The 16,458-nt window shown below is 33.7% G+C and overlaps 1 protein-coding gene across 1 annotated transcript; it reads left to right on the top strand.

The window, feature by feature from the left end:
* Positions 1-656: 656 nt before the first annotated feature.
* On the top strand, positions 657-12,517 carry LOC133690290 (bifunctional dethiobiotin synthetase/7,8-diamino-pelargonic acid aminotransferase, mitochondrial-like). The gene is made up of 14 exons (XM_062110529.1): positions 657-1,510; positions 2,592-2,762; positions 2,915-3,176; positions 3,904-3,984; positions 5,583-5,703; positions 5,973-6,121; positions 6,961-7,055; positions 8,455-8,570; positions 8,660-8,806; positions 9,549-9,682; positions 9,830-9,961; positions 10,586-10,720; positions 11,313-11,425; positions 12,170-12,517. The coding sequence occupies exons 1-14, from the start codon at positions 795-797 to the stop codon at positions 12,357-12,359; spliced, it is 2,562 nt and encodes an 853-aa protein (XP_061966513.1). The 5' UTR covers positions 657-794; the 3' UTR covers positions 12,360-12,517.
* The last annotated feature ends 3,941 nt before the right edge of the window (positions 12,518-16,458 follow it).

Below are 16,458 nucleotides of genomic sequence, written 5' to 3' on the forward strand. Positions count from 1 at the left end.
CACACATAAAAAAATAATTTGTAGCAAAAATAATTTATTTTTTTACAAATATACTTTATGACTGCAAAAACAAACATGATCTTATTAGTCTTGGCTCAAGATGCGGAGCAAGGGTTGACCAGTCAACCCGGGTGAAATCTAAAATAATATTTTTTTGATAAAAAATAAAAATAAAAATAATATTATTATAGATAAAAATTTAAAAATTTCTTATAGTTAATCTTTCCAATCAAATAAACCATGAATTGCTTGCTACTCAATCGTGTTTAAAAAAGTATGTTTGGAAATACGGTGTAAATTACGTTCTAAAAATTTTAAATTTTTTTTACTTAAAATTATTTTATATTTTAAGATCGTATTGATATCAAAAATAATTTTTTAAAATAAAAATAATTTATTTTAATATTTAAATAAAAAAATACTTTAAACTGATTAACATCTAGCCCTGCTTAAGCCAATCATTAAGCCGAGTTTAATTAATATAATATTACAGAGATTTTTTTTTTGACACAGGCTAAACATACTCGTGTTTTAATTATATCTTCTATCCGTTTTGTCGGGGAAAAAATGAAGTTGGTAAGGGAGCCACCGAACCTAATCATTGTCTAGCACGTGACGGCACCAACATTTTTACTTACCTTCCCTTGAAAAGTCAGTCACTGGCTCACCGTCCACAACCCGCCCCCAACTTACCCTCCACATTTTAAATTTTGATACGCCCCGAAGCCGTTACATCACTCTCTAGGCTCCTCCTTAACTCCACCCTCTAGGGTTTCTCTACCTCACCAGTAGCCATGCTCTTCCTCCACCTCCGCAGTAGCCGCCACCACTCGCTCCTCCGCATCCACATCAAATTCCTCTCCACAATTTCCTCACAGCATTTGCACCTCCCACTCTCCTTCCCAACCTACATGATATGGGGCTCCAACACTTCCCTCGGCAAAACCCTAATTTCCACCGGCCTCGCCTCTTCCTTCCTCCTCTCCCCCCGTACCACCAACAAAACCCCCAAATTCGTCTACCTCAAACCAATCCAAACCGGTTTCCCTTCCGATTCCGATTCTCATTTCGTCTTTTCTAAACTCTCCTCCCTCGCTTCACTCCGTTCCTCTCCTCTCTCTCTCTCTGCCTCCAATTCCGTCCTCAATTCCTCCCTTTCCGCTGCCAGTTCCCTCTTTGGCGACGATTCTAAGACCAAGGGTCAGAACTTAGGGATTTATAATTTGAATTTCACTGAGGAGAACAGGTTTGTGAAAGATGGGGTTAATGTGGTTTCGGAGTTGGTTTGTGAAACTTTGTATGCATGGAAGGAGGCTGTTTCGCCGCACTTGGCAGCAGAGAAGGAGAATGGAGTTGTGGAGGATTCTTTAGTGTTGGAGACTTTAGAGAAGTGTTTGAGAAAAGAAGAGGATAGAAAGTTTGAGGAAATGGATGTTTTTTGCGTGGTTGAGACTGCTGGTGGCGTTGCGAGTCCAGGTCCGTCTGGGACCTTACAATGTGACTTGTACCGGTATATGGTCATTCTCTCCTGTTAATGAATGTTAATTGTCAATTGCTGCTTATAGGATTAACTAACATTTGATTATTAAATTGGGAATCAGATTTTTGTCGTTTTGCAATTGATGTTCTCGGTTCTTTGTTTGACTTTATAATTGAAGACTGGACTTTCTTGATGTTATTTTTACATGTTGATCTTACTTACGCAAAAGACTATTTGTGGGCTTTTAATCTTTTTGTCCAGTAAAGATCTAAGGTACCCTTGAAAGTTGGTTTGGTAGTAATGTAACTAAATGAGAAGTGGAGAGGGAGTAAGGTCTTGAATTCAAGTCCTACTCTTACCACCCAAAGAACAAAAAATAAATAAATAAAAAAGTACCCAGCAATAAGCTGGCAGTGAATATGAACATCTTGCTTGGTGATTGTGTCTGTTCTTTTCCTAGGAACCTGAACATACGTGATACTTATTCATTTGAGGTCCGTGCTTTTGCAAAAAAGTGACAATTTAATCTTTTGGTATTTGGTATGTGCATTTGGTGTCTCATAGAGAATAAATGGTAAGATGGAAGGAATGAAAAGAAATTATGTAATCAACCAGTGATAGTTGGGACAAAAAGTTGGTTGAGTTGAATTTGTGCAGTTTTTATCTTACAGGATATGTGACAGAACAGAACACAGTGAATGAATTCTGAAGTCAACCAAACTAATTTGGGACTAAAACTTAGTTGAGTTGATTGCTTTCATTTTGTGTCTCACGGAGAATATGCATTCGATAGGACACAAGTAAAGGAAGAAAGCTTGTATTCATTTTCTTTTCATCTGTTTTTTGGAGCTTCGTTTACATGGCAGAAATGAACTGGTTTTAGTGAGATTTGCGTGTTTTGTGGCAGTGATTTTGGCAACAGTTTACACCTATGTTATCACTATGCTTGCCTGGATGCAGAATTGCATATCTCAGTTATCTTACAAAAGGACAGCCTTAAATATATTCCAAGTCCAACAGTCACTCAACGACATTAACATTGTTGACGGTGTTGCATGGATAGATAAAATATCATATTAATATTCTCCTTCTTTGTGATGTATGTTAGCAGGCCTTTTCGCTTACCTGGTGTTCTTATGGGAGACGGCAGGCTAGGTGGTATTTCTGGAACCATTTCAGCTTATGAGAGTTTAAAACTTCGAGGGTATGATATTGTTGCTGTTGTTTTGGAAGATCATGGCCTTGTTAATGAGGTGCCATTATTGTCATATTTGCGAAATAGGTAATTTAATCATTCTTCTTCTTCTGACTTGGATAATTTTGAATCAATTATTTGACTGCAATCTTGTTATGCATTTGATGCCTACATAATTGGAATATCACTTGGTATATTTAAATTGATTTTTGTTCCCATTTTCTCTTGTATTTTTCTAGGGTTCCTGTAATTGTGCTTCCACCTGTGCCACAAGATATGTCAAATGACTTGGTGGAATGGTTTGGTGATTCTGATGATGCATTTAATTCTCTAAAGGAAATAATGATATCAGCTTTTTCAGAAAGAATTCTGAGACTGAATGACATGGCAAAAAAGGCAGTACACACTTTGTGGTGGCCGTTTACTCAGCACAAACTGGTACCAAAAGAGGCTGTTACTGTTATTGATTCAAGATGTGGCGAGAACTTTGCCATTTACAAGGTTAGTGTTGCCAAAAAAGGCGTTACTCACTAATGTACTTGAAATTATATTATGGAATGCCCTTTTTTCTTCTTGATCCCCTGCCCCTAAAAAAAAATATTTGCTTAGGGTTTCTGTTTTCTTCTTTTCTCTCATAGAAATAGTTGCAATTGGTTTTAACTAAGGCCTCGTTTGTTTGTCACAAAGTAGTTTTCTTTTAGAAATGGTTTCCATGGAAAATAGATTCCTGGAAAGTGTATTATTTTTCAATGTTTGGAAAGTGTCATGTAAAATATGTTGGAAAACATTTTCCAGTGCTTGGTTATACCTTGAAAAATGAGCTGTAAAATCACTTATTAATGTTTTTTTTTTCAAGTTTATTTAACATATATAGCATGTTAAATTTAGCTATTTAATCCACTTACAATAAAAGAATAATATATAAAAAGTGTAATGGTGAAAAAAAAGAATTTATTATATTATATATTTATATATAGTTTATTTTATAAAATGTATACATATAATATAAATACTTTAATAAAATATTATAGAAATATAACCTCTTTAAATATTTTTTAAGTAAAATCTATTAACATGTTTAGTTATTTTTTAAGTGAATAAATTTCAATGTGCTAACAAATAATGCAATTGTTTGCTATATACAAATGTTCTCACCTTTCTTGTTAGAATTATTTTCTGATGTAAAGTAGCTATTTCTCTATGCTTCTAAAGTTCATAGAATTTTCAGGTCCAAGGCAATCAGTTTATTACTCAACAATTTGATGGATGCGCTAGTTGGTGGACCCAAGGACCTGATGCTACTCTGCAGGTCAACTTTATGGCAAATAACTGCTTTTCTATTCTTGTTACACATTCCTATCTAATCATGTTGTAATTACTGATCTTTTCAGTATTGCATGCTTCATTAGAAAATGTCAATTATTTTAAGGGTGAGAAATGCTATTTCAAAAGAAAAAACAAGAATAAGTTACAAGAATATCATGAGCCACTTGATTATAGGATGAATCAATGAGTTCCAAATTATTCTTATGATCCACTGGCATACAATTCTCTTGTAATCTGTTCTTGTGTTTTTTTGGGGAACTAGCCTTTCTTATAGGGTCCTTTGACAGCCAGAATCCACATTTAGAAACTGCTTTTGAATCTTTGTTTCTGACTTTTCTTTTCTATTCTAAATACCAATTTCATCTACTTGCATGTTAATTGCTTGTTCAAAAGATGCATTTTTTCTTTTGGCATATTGATTTAGTTAGTTCAATTGATGCTCATGCACCTGTGTGACATCGGGATAGAATTTTGTATTCTTAATGGCAAGCTTGTTTGCTGTGGGTGTGGAGTGCCATCTAATATGCACTCAAAACTATTAGCAAATTTAGCTGTAAGTAACAAGACAGATTACAAGCTAATTACTTTTTAAACAAAAATTAACTTTAAAAATGAAACAATTTTATGTACAAGCAAGTAAGAAGAAATTCTGTTAATTTGAATCTGCTTAGCTGAAGGGATATTGTTGCTGGAGTAATAGAGAATGGAACTGGAGAGTTTGTTTTCATTTGCAGCTATATCAGCCTTTTAAAATTTTTAAGAAGTGAAGTTGTTGGTGCATTTAGATTTGGCTATTCTGGAAATGATTTTGTAGGTTCATATTTATATGCATATTATTTCTACCATTTGAATTATTGTTGTTCTTTTCCTTTCTGTTGCTGGAAGTCAATGCTTTCTGGAAAGTGTAGAAAAATCTATTTTAATGAATGTAGTGGAAGTTCCTTCCTTGAGGATTTCTGAAAGTCTTTCTGTACACAGGATTCTTTTAAAGGATTTCTGAAAGTCTTTCTGTACACAGGATTCTTTTAACTGTTTCTCTGGATTATTGGGAACTTTTTTTTCTGGACCTGACCCTCCCCTCATTTGCCAATTAATGGATGATGAGTTTATTAGGAACAACCCGAGGAACACACAACAGGATTATTAAAATGTGTGGTATCTACAGACTTGTGTTAGGGTTGCATTTTTTCTTAATTATTGAGTCCCCTGCTTTTAAATAAGCTATCCTGTTCAGAAGGTCCTCTTTCCAATCAAACGATGGGTTGCACTGTATAACTGTAGCATAAAAAGTTATACTATAACTAAACAAGTATTATAGCCCAGAAGCATGTCTTATGACAGGTTTCTCTTCTTAGGCAAAATCCACTCTTATAAATTTCATATGTTAACAAAGTACCATGGGACCCACTGCTCTGTCAGTGTAGGTTATGGTGAACCATGCTCACCTAGTAATTTCACAAATGCTAGAGATTTAACCATATGCCTCCCAAACTATCTTCTCTCATTAATGTTCACTTTTCTGCACCATTTGGTCACTTTTCTGAAGTTCTTTAATGTGGTTACTTGTTTAGGTGGTTTCAGACTGAGCTTGCTAGAGAGATGGGTTATACTGCTGCAAGATATGGTCATGTAATGTTTCCAGAGAATGTTTATGAGCCGGCGTTGGAATGTGCAGAGCTTTTGCTTGAGGGTGTGGGTAAAGGTTAGTATTTTTCTTCTGCCGTTTGATGTTTTTTCAAGCATTTTAACTGCCATAATGTAATTAATTTTTTCATGTTGAATAACACTTGCTTAATTAACAAGAACATAACATTTCTTATGTGCCTGGTGTTTCAGATGTGATAAGTGGTTTTTTTTTTAATCATCTATGGCGTAAAGTTATAACTTTTAAAATGCATTAAAGTTATCCATTTTGAACTTCTTCAAAATTATCTTCTTCCCAACTTATCATGTACGTTTGTACTTTTGCAGGGTGGGCTTCAAGGACATACTATTCAGATAATGGATCAACGGCAATTGAAATTGCTCTCAAAATGGCATTTCGCAAATTTTCCTTTGATAATGGACTCCTTTTAGATTTTTCCAACAATAACAGAACTGACAAATCTGTCCAACTAAAGGTGAACTTAAATAATCCTTACATCTTTCAGCATAACATTTCAGACATTGTTTCTTCAAAAATGCAAGAAATTCTGGTTTCAGAAAAAAATGGTTATTTCTGAGGTTACTGATTTTCTTTCCCAAGTAGGTTAATTTTCTTTTCTTTCTGATTATTAGTTGCTAGTGGGGATGTTTTAAACAATGGTCATACTTGCACCTCAATTTACCTTGAATCCAGCAGGTGTAGAGTGAGTCCTTTAAGAATATTTTTGTCAAAAATGAAAACAGTCTAGGTAAATAATAGTTGAGCAAGTGACGTTGAAATCTGACCATTGTCCATGCTGGGTGCTTTACAAGTTTAAACTTAGTTCTCCAACTTTACTGGTTATAAGACAGTTTTTTATTTTAAAATGTAGCTTAACACTAGGGTACTTTTTATATATAGATAATTCCAGGGTGACAATCACACCATGTTAGATTGTTCTGTAGTCTACTTAATATCACTACTTTTATTAACACATGCACGATTTTGGAATATGGTTAAAGCTCAGTAATTGAAACATGCATGTTTGTGCATTGGATGCTGTTTTTTTTTTTTTTAAATTTTTTTTCCATATCTGTTTGTATGTGGTAAGTAAAACATTATTGATTTCAAAAGTAAAACTCAAGTACCATTGGCCTGTCTTGACACTGCCTTTGATAAGATTGGCTGAATTGTCTTTGTATAGCCTATGTGTCTTTCTACATGATAATTATTACAAATCTAAAGCATGAACCATTATGTACCTTTTTCATTCAGGATGAGCCATGAGGTTTCTTCCAAACAGTTGCTGGTAACTAAGGTGTGGTTTTATTTCAGGTATTGGCTCTCAAAGGATCTTATCATGGTGACACTTTGGGTGCGATGGAAGCTCAAGCACCATCATCTTATACAGGCTTCCTCCAACAGCCATGGTAGGGAATATTTTGGTGCTAGAAGCACAATTTTATGATGAATAAAACTATTTTAATTAAGAAGTTTCAATTTTTTGGGGCCATGCTTTACTAATTAGTGCTCTTGCACAAGGAAATCTCATTGATGCTGAAACCAATCATTTAGGATTGAAAAATTATAGGTTGATGAGCAAAATGGAAGTAATTATCTCAAAACTAGGCTTATTTGTGAGAATTCACGCGCAATGAAATAGCTTCTATGCATGAGTTCCATATCATTGTTTTAAAAAACATAGCTCGTAAATTACTATATCATTCTGAGACTTTTGGATTGCTCTGATGTATATCCTAGTTGGTTTTCTCCATTGCTTCATAGAAATTAGTGAGTAAGACAAAACAAGGGAATTGAGTTGGGTTGGAATTCTCTTGGTAAGGATAGTGCTTGCATATTATGCAACTTGAAATATAAATGATAACTTCAGTCACAGAAATGGAAATTATTCAAGACTGCTTTGACACAAGTGGGCAGAATATGAGTGCCCCTGGCAAAGCTTGAGTTGGTTCATGTCAATGAGTGATGGCTTTTCAGCTGTTGTCAATGCGGAAAAGAGTGACTGATCACTCTGCGAGGGCCTGTTGATTAGATTAGCTGAAATGTGAAGTGGATTGTTAGCATAACTAATTGGGAGGTAAATGTTGAGATTGTGTGCTGATAGTTTGGTGCTTTGGGTCAACAGTGGTTTCAGCAACCTGGTTTGGTTGTTGCCCTGCATTGAACTCTGAAAATCATTAATGTAGGAAGATAGTAATTCAGAGTCGATAGCACAGATCATGTGGTGGTGGGTGATGGCATTGATACTTTGAAGTGGCTGTAATATTGATGCCTATATAGTGGTTATTGTTTTTTCTTTTGGCTTTTTAAGTCGAGAAGGGGATCTGATGATGTGGATTCAAGGAATTTTTGTAATTGAAGTGGCTGTAATTGTATGCCTATATAACTTAGCATTTTGTTGTTTCTTTAAGTTCTAGTTGGATCTAGAACTTGCATTTTTTTATACTTGAATATTAGATGCGAATGTTGTGTGGAACACGAAGAAATTCAGTTTTTGGAAATGTAATGTTTATGCTAGGAAAACCTGTTAATGAAACATGAAATAGGGAGCTGGAGCAAATTAGCAAAGTACCTATTGAAAATTTGGCTAGCAGTTCCAAATTCCTTGCTTTAGGCTCAATGCCTTGTAGATCCTTCTATAATTATTTTGGTCTGAAAATTGTACCTGGTTCTATAGGAATCAGGCATCAAATTCACCTCAATGTGCTCTTTTATTTTTTTACATTGACTATATGTGCTCAAGAAAAAAAAGACGGTCAATTATCAGTGAATTAATTTATCTTTTACTTACCTCACGCATGTTCACAGGTACACAGGAAGAGGGCTTTTTCTAGACCCTCCTACAGTGTCTATGTCCAATAATAAATGGAATCTTTCTTTACCTGAGGGAATGCATTGTGAAAATATGATTAAGAAAGACATGAGTAAGTAAACTTTTGAAATGTACTTTTTAAATTTTTATGTTAGCTGCTGTTATTTTCTATTGCTTCCTGATGTGCACTGACATTTACAGACTTCAGCACTCGTGATGAAATATTTGACCAGAGCAGGGACAAATCAGATCTCACAGGAGTTTATTCCTCATATATATCGCAGAAATTATTACAATACCCCGCATTAAAAGAATCTATCCATGTTGGAGCGTTGATTATCGAACCAGGCAAGAGAATTATTATTACAATACCCTGGATTAAAAGAATCTGTCCCTTTGTGGCCAATTTGTTTTGTTGATTTTTTTTTGTTAACTTCATCTTTGAGGTCTCTTGCTTCAGAAGTCAATTGATGATTTCTTGATATCTTATTTCATTTCTTATTGTTGAAAAGGATGTGTGGCATCGTAAAAGAATTTACCTTGAGTTTCAGCGGCTCTAGTAATTTCCTGTACTAGTGGATGTTGTCTGGATAAGACAACCCTTCATCAGCATTGTTAACCTGAATTATGCGAATCATCCAAGAGTCTTCTAATGATTTTTGTATTGTGCAAGTCCTTCAAAAACTTTATGGTGCGTATGAAAACATTTGGAAACTTAAATCCTTCAGAATACTTTATTCCCTTGGCCTGGTCAATTTTTAAGTGGCCTTTGATTTTAGGCAAACAGTGTTTCCAAATTTTCTTTTATGTTGACTCCCCAGCATTTCATTCAGTTGGTTTGGAACTTAATATCCAAGACTTAAATGCATGCACTCACACTCTTGCTAGTCGTTTGAGTCTTGTATTTACCTTGCAACAAATCTCTATATAATCAAAACTCCTACTTAATAGGAACTGTGAATGCCTGGTCTTTCCTGTGGCCTGTGCGCCAGTGCAATTTTTATGGAAATAGTTCTGGGTTTGATGAAATTATGAATTTCAATATGGTTTTAAATGGTCTTTGCCTAATTGGCTTGATACTGTTTTGCAGTTATCCAAGGTGCTGGTGGAATGCTTATGATTGATCCACTTTTCCAAAGGGTGCTTGTAAGTCAGTGCCGAAGTAGAAATATTCCAGTTATATTTGATGAAGTTTTCACAGGTTTCTGGCGTCTTGGAACAGAGGTTGGTATCCCTTGCATCTCATTCTCATTTGTTCTTCTCTTGTTCTTTCTGCTTTACATGTTACTTTCATTCAATATAATAGAAGTGTTGAATTACATACATTTCTTCTACTTTCTTGAAATGTCCTTATTGTCCCTCCTTTTACAGTCTGCAGCAGAACTACTTGGTTGTCTACCTGATATAGCCTGCTTTGCAAAGCTGATGACTGGCGGGGTTATACCCTTGGCTGCAACATTGGCCTCAGATGCAGTTTTTGATTCTTTTCTTGGAGAATCAAAGGTGATGTATAGCTGTGGGTTTGTTTGATTCTAAGGACACCTATGCTTGCTTTTGAAGTTGACCAAGTGAATTTTTGAGATTATTATAGTGGTTTTTCATTTCGCTCACTATTGTTTTTCCTCATTGCATTAACTCACAATACAGACAAGAGGATCAGAGGCTACATGGGGAAGTGGCTTCTTTGAATCGACTTTCTCATTCCTACTCGATTGTTTCCTTGATATCATAGATGAAATCTTAATTGATGTTTACTTCAATTTTTGCCAAAGTAGAACCATATTACCATTTGATTTTTTTACTTTATGTGGCTCAAACTTTTCAACTAGCATAATGAGTTTAGGTTCCGAAGATTTGTTCTTGGAATAACATGCTAGTTAATTCAATCTGAAGTTTAAGCAGTCTGAGTTTATTGCATTTTGAGTTACAAGGTTTTTCATGTGGTTGTGAAAGTAAAATTTGCGATCAAGAATTTTTGATATTTTCTTCAACAACCAACTTTCAAATTCGAATATTCATTCCTATCTGTATCCTTCATTTATTTATGGACGTCTTTTTCTGTACTGTGTGATCTAGAGTCTAGACTGTATAAAGAAACTGCTTACATTTATTTGTTTCTGGCTGTAGCTCAAAGCCCTTTTGCACGGACACTCATACTCTGCTCATGCTATGGGGTGCTCGGCAGCTGCTACATCAATTAAATGGTTTAAGGATCCTCAAACAAACCATAATATTATTTCTGGGCGAAGATTGCTTAGGGAGGTGTGTATAATTCATTTTTTTTGTTTCCTCATTGCATATCAGTTTCCAGAAGTTGATGTCTGACAGTTTCCACAATCTGGAATATATATGACAGCATGCCTTGGTTGTGATACTGGCATAGTTGCCATTCCTAAACCAAAACCTTAGGCAGGAAGCATTCCATGCTCTCATTTCAAACTCAACATGTGAATTGAAATTTCAGAATCTGATCTGGTTCAAAATGTCAGCAATTATTCAAACCTTTAAGATCTGACATGTAGAATTTTAATGTTATACTATCTCAACAATTGTGGTATTGGGAAAAAAAATATTTGACACACTTCTAGTACAGTCTCATAGGACTTCCCTCCTCAGCACCATAGTCATTTTCAAATGCTTTACATTACCATTGAAATATTAGCTGGACTTTCTTTGTCCTTTGATTGGTTGGGCACAGTAATCTGCATTTTTTCCCCATCAGTTTTCTTATTGATACACCAGAAACAGGTTATGTTTCAATCTGTTCAAAGCTATTTTTTCCCAATGATGAAATAATGGTGATCTCCATATCATTAATGAATTTCATCCAATATTTTGCATTTAATGCTTGCAGTTATGGAATGCGGAACTGGTGCAACAGATCTCATCACATCCTTCGGTTGAAAGAGTGATAGCATTAGGAACTCTTTTTGCTCTAGAACTAAGAGCAGAAGGGCATAATGTCGGGTATGGTCACATTCAATTACTTCTATGCCACTTTTTGGACATGAATGACTTTCACAGTTATCCAACAGCTGTGGTTCAGGGTATTAAAATGTATATATTTGTTCAGCTTGTATTAAGATTAGGTCTCAATGTTTCCAACTAGTGGAAGCATGAAACTTCGTTATAGCAATTTTATCCTCCAAAAAATGATTCCTACATGGAAATTCAACTATTTAATGCTCTAAGTAAATGGTGATTTTTGCATGATATTTCAACCACTCCATGCAGTCCATGTTTGATGCAATGATCTTCCTACTTGTCCAAGACCATTGTGTCTGGGTTCACGCTTAAATGAATTAGCTATACTTCCGAGAATACTTGGCGTTTCTGACACTTGGCCTTAACCAATTAGGGTTGCCTGACACTTGGGCTTTACAATTGTGTTCAGCCACGGCCACATTTGTATAGCAGGTAGCATGAATATCATCTTTAGTTGCATCGGTAGTGTTTGAAGTCATAAGGTGTCATGCATTTAGTTCATGATTATCCTTTGTTTTTATTAGTTTCAGTCCTACTGATATCTTCCATGCTGAACACTATTAATTATCTTGTATGGTTATGTGCCAAGGTATGCAGCTTTTTTTCTCTCTGAATCTATTTCCATATCCCCTTGTAGTGACTTCATCAGAATCATCAAAATCATGATACTTTTTTCTTTCTAGGCTGAAACTTGATGATTCTCTGATAGCCAGTGAATTTTTTTAGGTACGCATCCCTCTATGCCCGCTCTCTTCTTCAGAAGCTCCGTGAAGATGGTGTTTACATGAGGCCTTTGGGTAATGTCATATATCTCATGTGTGGGCCATGCACATCTCCTGAGATCTGCACAAGCCTACTCATTAAACTTTACACGAGACTTGAAGAGTTCACCCAGGTACAGCAGGCTTCCTGCTAATTATGAAAGTCTAGTTAATGTTTTTTCTATTAAAAAATAATGAATGAGGATCGATATAAATAATGATTGTGATACTAATTTAATAATTCTCTCTTGTCAATTGATATGGCACCTTATGCTAGGTGTTGAATTAATGAGAAATATTATTAAATCTTAAATTTACAGCTTTATGATTTAAAAAAGAAACAAACATAAGTTTCCTTATCACATTTGGCTGTGTAGAGCTGAAAACCAATGTTCCCGGGGTCTTGTGGTTTGGTCTTTAATTGCAAGCCCTAGCAACCAGGATTCAAACCTTGTTTTTTAAAGGATTAATCTTGTCTTAGCCCGTGTTGTCTCAAAACGACATTTTATTTTTTTTTAAAAAATCAGTCAATTTTAACTAATGATAGCAAAATTATTCGTCTCCACCAGTATTTTCAAAAACTTGATATAGAGACTAGTATCGGGTATTTCTCCAAAAAATATAAAATAAAATTGGAATGGAGGTGAGGAATGAATAACCTGAACCTGCTTGTTGTTTGTTTGTTTGTGTGTGTGTGTGTGTGTGTGTGTGTGTGTTACGTCCTGAATATTTCTTAAAACAATTGCTTTCTTAAAATAAATTTATTGTTAGATTATATTTTAATTACTATTAATCATCTTTTAATTAAATATTAATTATCAAATGTTAATGGTAAATATTAGAGATTTTTTATATATATAAATTCTAAAGGGTGTGATTGTCTTTTCATAGGGACTTAGCTGTCATTGGTGGTTTTTGCTGGTCAGATTATACTTTTCAAACAAAAAATAAATAGTGCAAATACTATAATACCCTTGAAAAAGGGCAAAAAAAAGTTTGCACTCAAGGGATTTTTTTTGGCTATTTTGTATTTAGTTGCACAAGTAATTATTGCCGAACCTTTATGATCAAAATTGTTTCGGATATCATGGAAGGGGTTTTTTTTCCTTGTAAATTCATTTTTAATATATAGTATAATAACTTATGTGCTCTTTATGTCTGAAATTTTATAAGTTGCCATCTAAAGACTTTTTGGACTTTTTATCATGGTTTTTGTGTTATAGTTTGGTCTTTCTGAAGGTATAAAATTAAAAAAAGAAATGTAAGATGTCTTGAGATAACATGCTCGTGCGTAGGGTGGAGACACCACATTCAAGTGGCGCATGACACGTGATATAGTTGCCAAAAACACCATACCATCATGTCACCAGCTCTGGCAAGTAGCGGTGCTTCTATTGAACTGGCATTGTATGCTGGTTCTAAATGGTTTGGCAGCAATTGAGTTTTCTTTCCCCCCTCTTATCTCTCACGGCCTTGGGATGTGTAATGGCTAAGCAAAAAAATAAGTAAATGCTATCTCCCATTTTATTTTCATTTTAGTTATACTTGTTTCTTTTGATTAATCTTTGAATGTTCGAGATCTTTTTTTTTCATTAATTTCTCCTTAGATTAAGTTTTATTTGATTTTTATATTAAATTTGATTTTTGTTCTTTTTGTTACTTATTTTTCTTTTTAGTTTTAACTCTTGAAATTTAAATTGATTTGGTTTTTATATTAAATGTGATTCTTATTTTTTTAATTAGTATATTATTTTTATTTATTTCATCCCTTGAGAATTTATTTAGTTTGATTTTTATATTAGATCTATCCTTATTTTTTTTAATTGTTATTTTCTTATATATCTTTTTCCTAATTGACTTTAGTTTTGCAATTTCATCTCTCATCATTTTATCATTTAAAAAATTAGTTTTTGTGATTTTTTTAATTTTTTGTTGTTGTGAGATTATCCCAATCTCATGACTTGATCTATTGGGTTGACGAGTTAATCCGAATGGGCTCAAGTTTTTTTAGCTTATAATTGCTACTTTTCTAATCCTTTCTATCTCTTGATTCAACATTCAACAATAATTTTTTTTTTTAAAACTAGTTTTGTTATTTTCTTTGTTTTACCTTTTATCATGTTATCCTAGTTTTATAATCTTATCTGTAGGTTAGGCGGGTTAACCTGAGCATGTAGGTTAGGTGGGTTGACCTGAGCAGTGTAAAGTTTTTTTTAAAACTTATAATTGCTATTTTTTTCCTTGTATGGTTGATTTTTTTTTAATTTAATTCTTTATCATTTGGTTGAACTTCAAGTTTTTTTTAAAATTTATTGCTTTGATCAAATGACTTGGATCGTGAGATTAATGGATTAACACGGGTTGACTTGATTTTCTTTTACTTTTTTTTTTTTTATTATTCGACATATTTTTATTCTTTAAAAATATGTTTTTGTTGGCTGAACATTTTTTTTTAGTCCAACTCGTGGTAGTCCTGTTGATTCACTTGCTAGGAATAGGGCATTAGGAGAAGGCCTAACTAGGAATATAGGAAATTCAATCTCTCTACTAGCTTCAAATCAAAAACTTGAGGAAGTAGCTCAGCTGGGAGGCGGCAGGGTACGAGCTACATGGCTAATATATATATACCAAGAACCGATCAATGGGAGAGATATAACTCGCTTCAAATCCGCATCGTAGCTTAAATAAGGTATGTTTAATAATTATGATCACTACAAAAAAAAAAAAGCTTATTAGCCATGCTTAATTTTAACTCATTCTTGGGGTTTTGTTACACAACATGAGGACCTGGAGATTTGCTGCCAACCAACAAATGTAACTTAACTTCATCTCTTTTTTTTTTTTTTTTTGGTCAAACACAACGATCATTCTTCAAACACAACGATCTAATTGATCTATTAGATCATCTAGCTTAACTGAGTCAATTTTCAAAATGGTTTGAAAACAAGACTTAACTTGGATTAGATTTTGTGTCACTATTACAAAATTAACTCATTAAATAAGGTATGTTTAATAATTATGATCACTACAAAAAAAAAAAAGCTTATTAGCCATGCTTAATTTTAACTCATTCTTGGGGTTTTGTTACACAACATGAGGACCTGGAGATTTGCTGCCAACCAACAAATGTAACTTAACTTCATCTCTTTTTTTTTTTTTTTTTTGGTCAAACACAACGATCATTCTTCAAAGAAATGAAAAGAACCTGGACTCCCTTAAAATTTATGCTAGTCTAGGATTTGAAAGTATAGCTATTAGATCGGGCTTGAAATTTGACTCGTGGAGCATCATGAATTTACCAAGTTAAATTGTAGGTCAACATGTCAATCTTGAAATTATGTTATTTTAATTTTATTTTAAAAAACTCAAATGATGTTTTTGATAAAAAGTTTCACAAAAAATTAAATAATATTGTTTAGGATAAGTTTTTTAAAATCCTTTGAGTTAACGTGACTAATTTTTAGTTGAATCTAGTTAGGGTGATTAGATTATTAATTGATCTATTAGATCATCTAGCTTAACCGAGTCAATTTTCAAAATGGTTTGAAAACAAGACTTAACTTGGATTAGATTTTGTGTCACTATTACAAAATTAACTCATTAAATAAGGTATGTTTAATAATTATGATCACTACAAAAAAAAAAAAGCTTAATAGCAACTAACTAGTCCATTGCAGATAATATTAAAATCTGTTGCTGATAAAACTCAGCAACAGAATTAACAACAGATAATTTCAGATGCAAATAATAGATGCTAATTTTTTAACAACGGATTATCCATTGCTGATTTTTTAGTAATAGATTATCCGTTGCTGAAATTCGGTTGTTGATTATATAAATCAGCAACGAATATTGCGTTGCTAATCCGTTGCTAATCAGCAATGGAAACTTTGTTGCTGATCCGTTGCTGATTTGTCCGAATTTTTTAAATTATTTTTCCCATCTATTGAATTTTTTTTAATTATTTATGGATATTTAAAAAATTATAGATAAATACATAAAGAACAATTACTGGCCAACAAGAGTAGACATTTGAAGACATGTTAAATGGACTAAAACTATTAGTGCATAATCCTAACCGAATATTTCGTGGATCTGATGCAAAGTCCTGATGATCTTAATTAAACTTCTTTCATGCCTCCCCGTCAGATGGATGCACCATAACTCCATCATCTAACCTATAAAAATGATGCCATGTCATATCTTTGGCATGATATGGAGACATGAATAGCCTCTGAAGTCTTGGTGTCAAGG

The sequence above is a fragment of the Populus nigra genome, chromosome 3, assembly GCF_951802175.1.
Source record: "Populus nigra chromosome 3, ddPopNigr1.1, whole genome shotgun sequence".
Classification (NCBI taxonomy): Eukaryota; Viridiplantae; Streptophyta; class Magnoliopsida; order Malpighiales; family Salicaceae; genus Populus; species Populus nigra.

Bases quoted from the DNA above. Each gene is read 5' to 3' on its own strand.
- LOC133690290 (XM_062110529.1), top strand. From the start codon at position 795: ATGCTCTTCCTCCACCTCCGCAGTAGCCGCCACCACTCGCTCCTCCGC. The intron at 6,122-6,960 runs GTGAACTTAAAT...GTTTTATTTCAG, and splicing joins ACAAATCTGTCCAACTAAAG to GTATTGGCTCTCAAAGGATC. The intron at 7,056-8,454 runs GTAGGGAATATT...GCATGTTCACAG, and splicing joins GGCTTCCTCCAACAGCCATG to GTACACAGGAAGAGGGCTTT.